The sequence below is a fragment of the Otolemur garnettii genome, unplaced genomic scaffold, assembly GCF_000181295.1.
Source record: "Otolemur garnettii isolate 467f Iridium unplaced genomic scaffold, OtoGar3 scaffold00013, whole genome shotgun sequence".
In the NCBI taxonomy this organism is placed as follows: Eukaryota; Metazoa; Chordata; class Mammalia; order Primates; family Galagidae; genus Otolemur; species Otolemur garnettii.
The window spans coordinates 473,474-481,142 of NW_003852408.1; the positions used below are offsets into that span (position 1 = coordinate 473,474).

At 47.1% G+C, this 7,669-nt stretch overlaps 1 protein-coding gene across 1 annotated transcript in view; it reads right to left on the minus strand.

Annotated features, from left to right (window-relative positions):
- The window catches only part of SAG (S-antigen visual arrestin), a 30,549-nt gene extending 23,772 nt beyond the window's left edge, over positions 1-6,777 (minus strand). Inside the window, exons 1-3 of the mRNA XM_012802157.1 lie at positions 6,670-6,777; positions 5,954-6,108; positions 1,865-1,925 (exon numbers count right to left, since the gene is read on the minus strand). Coding sequence (XP_012657611.1) covers positions 1,865-1,925; positions 5,954-6,025 — 133 coding nt within the window. The 5' untranslated portion in view covers positions 6,026-6,108; positions 6,670-6,777. The remainder of the gene's footprint in view (positions 1-1,864; positions 1,926-5,953; positions 6,109-6,669) is intronic.
- Between the last annotated feature and the right edge of the window lie 892 nt (positions 6,778-7,669).

The window sequence follows — 7,669 nt, forward strand, 5'->3', positions numbered from 1 at the left end:
GATTCTCTTGCCTCAGCCTCCCAAGTAGCTGGTACTCCAGGTGCCCACCATAACACCCAGGTATTTTTTTGTTGCAGTTTGGCTGGGGCTGGGTTCGATCCCTCCATCCTTGGTATATTGGGTTGGTGCCCTACCCACTGAGCCACAGGCACCGCCCTCTCTCCATGATTTTTAAAAAATAAATTACCAGAGCTGGAGGTTGCTGTGAACTATGACACCACAGCACTCTACCGAGGGTGACAAAATGACACTCTGTCTCTAAAAATAAATAAATAAATGAATGAATAATAAATTATTATTTATAAATAAATAAATAAATAATCAGATTGGATTTGGCTTTTGATAACATACTGCCAGAGGGCTGTGTGGTGGCTTATGCCTGTAATCCTGACACTCTGGGAGGAGGAGGCAGGTAGATTGCTTGAACTCAGCAGTTTGAGACCAGGCTGAGCAAGAGTGAGACCCTATCTCTAAAAATAGCCAGAAGATGTGGTAGGCACCTGTAGTCCCAGGACTAGGGAGGCTGAGGCAAGAGGATCACTTAAGCCCAGGAGTTTGAGGTTGCTGTGAGCTGTGACACCACAGTAGTCAACCCAGGGTGACAGAGTCTCATTCAAAAAACAAACAAAAAAATAACCTTCCAGAGAGGTTTTTTTTCAAGGAACATTTTCGTCTTCTGTTCCTGAAACTGTCAGTGATTCTACTTTTGTTTTTAAAACAAGTTTTTATGTTGAAATAGTTAGAGATGCACAGGAAGTTGCAAAGATAGTACAGTACCCTTCATCTCATTTCTTCCATGGTTACATCTGACATAATTATAGTACAGTATCAAAACTAGGAAGCTGACAGGCACATTTTGAAGGACACTTTGGTTCTTTTCAGTTTGGAGCTATTACAAATAAAGCTGCTATGAATAATCATGTAGAGGTTTTATAAGGACATAAGTTTTCATTTCTCTGGGATGAACGCCCAGGATGTAATTGTCGGGTCATATGTAAGTATATGGTTAGTTTTTTAAGAAACTGCTGAACTGCTTTTCAGAGCAGCTGTACCACAGCACGTTCCCACCAGCAGCCGGTGAGTGAGCCACTTTCTCTGCGCCCTCGTCAGCATTTCGTATTGTCACTGCCTTTATTTTAGCCGTTTTGATAGCATTTATGGTATTAATTTGCATTTCCCTCGTGGCTGCTGATGTGAATATTCTCTCATGAGCTTGTCATCCTCTGTCTTCTTTGATGAAATGTCTTTTCATATCTTTCGCCCATTTGCTCATTAGATTTTGCTTTTTTTTTAACTCTCAAGTTTTGAGCATTCTTCTTTTTTAAGTATTCTTTTTCCTTTTTATATTCACTTTCTTTTTTTTCTATTTATTTATTTATCAAGACAGAGATCTCACTTTGTCACCCTGGGTAGACTGCTGTGGCTTCATCACAGCTCACAGCAACCTCAAACTGCTGGGCTCCAGTGATCCTCTTGCCTCAGCCTCCTGAGTAGCTGGGACTACAGGCAGTTGCCACAATGCCTGCCTAGTTTTTCTAGGTTTGGTAGCAGTGGTGTCTCGCTCCTGCTCAGGCTGGTCTTGAACTCGTGAGCTCAGGCGATCCTCCCACCTCAGCCTCCCAGAGTGCTGAGATTACAGGCGTGAGCCACCAGGCCCAGCTTTGAGCATTCTTCATATATTATAGAAGAATCCTGTGTCGCTTTACCTTCTAAAATTGTTTCCAATCAGCCAATGGCACATCGCTGATGTTTTAATTTGCATTTCTATAATTAGATTATCAGCAAGACTTATTTTTTTGTTTTAGAAACACAAAACTAGCCATTGTCTGATGACTTATAGGAAGTTTTACTCCAGACAACTTACCCACAGGCTCCACTTCACTGACGTGGTCTATATAGTCCCTCTTCCCCAGGTAGATGGTCACCTGTGAGAGGAACAGGCGTGGATTTTAAATGGTCAGAGAACACTAAGCTAAGGGATCCACGTTGAAGACCAGGAATACCCGAATCTTTTCAGTAGTCTTGAAACGAGGAGGCTATGCTGCTTGCCTGTCACCGCTTTCTCTCCCGGCGTCGGCGTGGCGGTGGGCAAGGTGTGCTCTGTCCTCACTTCTCACATGTTTGCTCTCAGGAATTCTCTCCACCTCTCTGGATGGCCAGGGGCTCCCTGTTCTCCCCACCTTTCCCCATCAAGCCCAGGTCTGATATCAACCAGGAAACTTGCTGCATCAACTGAACACTCGAGTGGAAAGTTCTATCTGTGCAAATGAGACCATTATCACTCACTTGCATGTTAAATCATTTATCTCTAGCTGTGGAATGAAAGTCTTCCCCTCCTTGTTAAGAGAATTTCTGGACTAAGCAAAGAGGTGGGCGCTCTAAGGCATCCTGGAAATCCTGTTGGGTAAGCTTCTGCACAGGTACCCCTGACCCCGTGCTCTGAGGAAGGTGGGGGGTTGCTGGCTGGGGAGGGGGTGAATATGGTCTGGGCCCTCACCCTGCCGGCATCCACACCCTTGGCAGCAAAGCTCTTTACACACTTTGTAGGAGAGCATGCATTATGTCCCCACAGTTTGTCAGTTTAACCCACGGTAAAACAGTAAGAATTCAGACAAAGACCCCCTTATAATTGTGTCCTGCCCCCAAAAGGTGTAACACACCCCTTACCCCCCCACTCCCTCTCTCCTTCCCTCTAACAAAGGCAATCAATGTAACCTGGTTCTGTGTACCCTCAATGAATCCCCAATAAAAAAAAAAGAGTAAATTATGATAACAAATTCATTCAAACCTAATGCATTCGTATATTTGTGCTAAGTAGAGGGATAATAGGGATGTGTTGGCTGTTTACAGCACACACAATGTTAAAGAGAATTTAGTGTATCAGCAAATCAAAGAGAATTGCTTTATGATTTCAATTTATAGTATATAACTGGATAATGAAGTAACTTCTGACTGTATGTCCAATGTATAAGGAATTTTGACTCAATTTAAAACACAGCATTGGAATATGTAAGAAAACCTAATATTCATCATATTTGTTAGTTTCATATATTAGAATTACTAAAATTCTTTTTTTTTTTTTACTTTATCGCCTTTGGTAGAGTGCCGTGGTGTCACACAGCTCACAGCAACCTCCAGCTCCTGGGCTTAGGGGATTCTCCTGCCTCAACCTCCTGAGTAGCTGGGACTACAGGTGCCTACCATCACACCTGGCTGTTTTTTGTTGCAGTTTGGCCGGGGCTGGGTTTGAACCTGCCTTCCTTGGTATATGGGGCCGGCACCCTACCTGCTGAGCCACAGACACTGCCTCTAAAATTCTTTTTGTTAGGCAATTGAATGACTTGAAATAAAAGCAAGTATATTTTAAAAAAAGAATTCAATGTCCTTTGTACGTCCTGAAGGCATCCCAGTATTTACCACAGTGTCTGGTACACAGGGGAAGCCACTCAGTGTTTGCTGAGTGGGCCGAGAATGCCAGCACACCCCTTGGCCAGCCCCTTCTTCTGACACACATGTTTCATTGCATGAACAGCCCATATCATTTTTGCTGGCATTAAATCCTCTTCTATACTGTACCCTCCCACCCGTATCTGATGTCCTAAAGTGGGTCCCTGTGCCTTGTAGGTTATTTGCATGACTGATGTTGAAGTAATTTCAGGCAAATGCTACCAGAACCCTGGTTTATAGAGAAGATTCCATGGGAAACCTCATAGACCCAGGGCCAGTCGCTGCATGGAGGCCTCAGTGGCCTAGGCAAGGGTGGGAGGTCTGGCCTCCAGATCCACATGCCGCCCTGTGGGGCTGACCCAAGTGAGCCAATCAGGTGGATTCCCTGGTCTCTGGCCTCTGGCCTCTGGGAAAGGTAGGCTGGATATTGGTGGGAGGGAAGAAGGGAAACAGGTGTTTGTCCCCACTGGCCTGGAGCTGGCACAGCGACCCACCTGGGGTCACCATTCCTAGCAGCTGGCCCTGCTGGCCCCTGAGTTCTGGTACCTGCTCGACTCCCCATGCCTTAGGTCCAGGGAGGTGCGAGCGCCCAGCGGCTACTGGTCCCAGTGAGGTATGTCCAGCTCTCACTTGTGCTCTCAATCACACTCCCCACACCTGAGTAAACAGCTCCTTTTAAGAAACTCTCATCACATCCACCTTTCGGAGGGTTCTTGCAGGAACCCTAATGAAGGATTGCCACTCCGCTGCTCTCTGCCTGCGGGCAGCTCACTCGCTCCCTGGGGAATAAAATCCCGTCCCTTGCATGTGATGGACAGGGCCATTTACCTCCTAGTACCAAGCTGCCCTGAGGGCCCTGCACCTCCCCTGGGCTCAGGCCACAGCAGCTCAGCCCTCGTTCCCCACACACCACTGATTCGTGCCCTGTCCCCAGTGTTCCCATGTGGGGAGGGCCCTGCTGCATTGCCACCTGGGGAAATCTTATCTATACTTCAGGGGACATTGCAGGGTTCCCAGTCCTTCTGCACCTGGCGAGCCTGGCCTTTCCCTAGGAGCACATGGCTTGTGATCCCACCCCGCGTGGCCCACACTGTGTGTGGCTGCTTGTGTAGGGGCCTGTCCCCTCCACAAGACTTTGAACACAAATTGGGCAAATGTTTCTTTCACTCTTCCACACATAGTCACAGAGGCCCCAGCAGCTCTGTCGGGCACTGGAGATAAAAACCAGCAAAAGTGGTTTCCTTAAAGTGGGCTGGAGAAATTCAAGTTGAGAAAGTATTTAAAGAATGGAAGCCTGAGGGATACCCAACTTGTTACCCCAAAGAATCAGAGTACTAGATGAAAATGACAGAATTCCTCTGCGAGGAGAGGAAAGGGCAGAGGAAGGTATGTGCACAGCCCAGTTCTGTTGGGTGGCACCGTCAGAAATGGACAGCTTATTCTGAGGCCAGAGATAAAAACCAAACAGCACACCCTGTTGGCCCTTGAGGTCCCTGCTCTTTGGTTGGAAGCCCTACAAGTGAACGGCAATTGTACCCCTGGGGTAAAATAAGACTTCCGCAGTCAGCCAAAAGAACGATCTAGAATGATCCAGATCCACCCTGGTAGCCACTAGTTACAGGTAGCTCCTTGAAATATGGCCACTCTGAATTGACATGTGTTGTCAATATATACCAGCTTTCAGTGACTGGACAAAAGAGTCATCAATTTTCACATTTCACAAGTTAAAATTATAGTTTTTTTGATCTATTGGGTTAAATATAATAAAGTATTAAGATGAATTCTACCTGCTGCTTCTTATTTTTTTAGTGCATCTACTAGAAAATTTAAAATCATATATGTGGCTTGCACTGCAGGGTGCTGAGCTAGACCAGTGACTCCTACAAAGCTGTCAAATAGAGCAAGGAGGATCCATCACCAGAGGCCTCGGGCCAGAAGTTCATGGGCATATCTGGATCTCCTAACATGACCCTGGAGAGGGGTAGAAAAGGAGCAAATTGGGCATGATCCCTTCTCCAGTGGGCCTTCAGGCCAACTGAGGTCTGAGAGGCTGGCGGTGGGGCAGGTGCACAGAGAGGAGAGTGTCACATTGATGAGCATCTGGACTTGCCCCAGGCAGGACACACGACAGATAAAGGGCCAAGTGTGTCACTGATGAAATAGGTATTGATGAAATAGTTTGAAATGGTAAGTGAGGCGCTCATGGTGGCTTGAAAAAGAAGTAGAGGTGGGGGTAAAAATGTGGGCACTGAAATCAGGAGAGTATTGAGGGTTGCAGGACTGAAATCTCAGTGGGATGGAAGGGACCCTGTATTTCTGTAATTCACTCACTCGTGTATATCTCCTTGACCACCCATCTGACACAGATGAAAAACAGGCACAGGGCTTCCCTGACCAACAAAAGGTGCTGACATTGATCATGTCTACACATTACTCGAACCAGCTTCATTTATTGATTCTTCTTTTACAATGATTTCCATCAGCTCCTCACTTCTGCACCACTTACCGATTTGTCCCGGGAGATCTTCTTGAAGATAACATGGTTTGGTGCAGACTTATTGGTCTTCCCACTGGCCATGTTGTCTGTCCCCAGCAGGTTCTTCCACCTTGGTCTGTACGTCAGGTGTTAGCGTGCCGGGAAAAGGAAAAGGAAAAGCAATCCTAAATACCAAGTCAAGAACATCCTGGATACATCCACTGGGCATTTCCTTCTACCTGCTTCAACACCCTAGTTTTATTAAAGAAAGTCTTTGCATAGTTATTTTACTGTGGTGTGCCATTGTTTTAAAGTCTTTCATTTTTCTTGGTAAGTGTCAAACATTCACAGTGAAGCCCACCAGGGATTCTAGCTAGACTCCAAGAGGTTTTACTTTCGACTAACCCTTTGGTGTTGTCACACTTAGCCAGGTTGAATCTGAGATTCTATCACGACTGTGTTTTACACTTCACAAATACAGTTTTCAAAGAATAGGTTAAAATCCTCAAAGTTCGACTCAGCTACTCATACTAAGCAGTGCTCTCCTTTCCTGCTCTCTCTTCCCACTCCTGAATTTTCCAGGAGGCCATCTGAGTGGCCTGGAATTAAGTTCATTTCAAATTTCCTTAACTAGCAAAGTCTTATGGAAACCCACACAGAAAGGTGAATCAGAGGCAGACTGTCTCCGTGGAAATGCCCACTGTTGCTCTTCCCGTAAACTGCCCTGAGCCATGGTCGTCACATACCTTGTGATTTGTCCCCAACCAGATGGGATGGGCTGGGTGGCAAGGGCAGGGTCCCTACACCCTTGGATATGGAGCAACCAGCCTCTGCCCTAGGCAAGCTGGCCCTGTCTCACCAGGCGACCACTCAGAGGCTCAGGCAAGGTGTATGTGGGATTTGCAGGGGATCTGGCAAAGAGGCCCAGCACCCTGGTCTCAATGTGTAGGAGCCAGATCCCATTTAAGGAGCAGAGCTGGATTAGTGCTGAGATGGTGAACTGGTGATTTCAGCAATTCTAAGCATTAAGCAAGCCCCCACCTCTACCCCCTCCATACAGAGGGTCCCATGGATGCGTGAGTCATCTGGCTCACTTGGGGAAGGCAGGATGGGAGGGACAACAGATAAATGAAAGCTACTTTCTATCCTAAACCTCTTTGGGTTCTGGAAATAGACTGATTATCCCTTCACCCCCCTGGCAGCCCCAAGACAGGAGATTTGATTAAACTTGATTAAACTCAGCAGGCAGCTAATTCAACCTTGGAGGTGGGGGTGTAAACAAAAGGTCAAGGAGAAATGTCAACCTCTAGAGACGAACCTGGTATTGTGCCAGCCGAGCTAGATACACTCCTCTCCTCCAACCAGGTCCTCTCAGCTCCCCTCACACCGGGCCGTGTCTCTGGAACCTGAGCTCTTCCACTCCTAGGGACCCCTCATGAGGCCACACCATCGCCTTTGCTTCTCTGGGTCACAATGACTCTCCCCTGTCCAACTATGTCCCTCTCTACCTGCAGACCCTTCTCAGCACCTGGGCAGAGACAGTCCCAAGCCCTGAACTATCATCCCTACTGACACTGGCCCACTGCTCCCAGGACCACAGGCAGAAAACTGGTGGCAGCCCCAGCCTCTGCCTGCCCTTCTGTCCACATCGTACCCCTGCCCTGCTGTTCCTTTTGCCGGGAAGGAGCCTCTCCTCTCTCCCGCTTGTTGACTCTCCTTGGCCCTTCAGATTTTGACTAGGAGTCA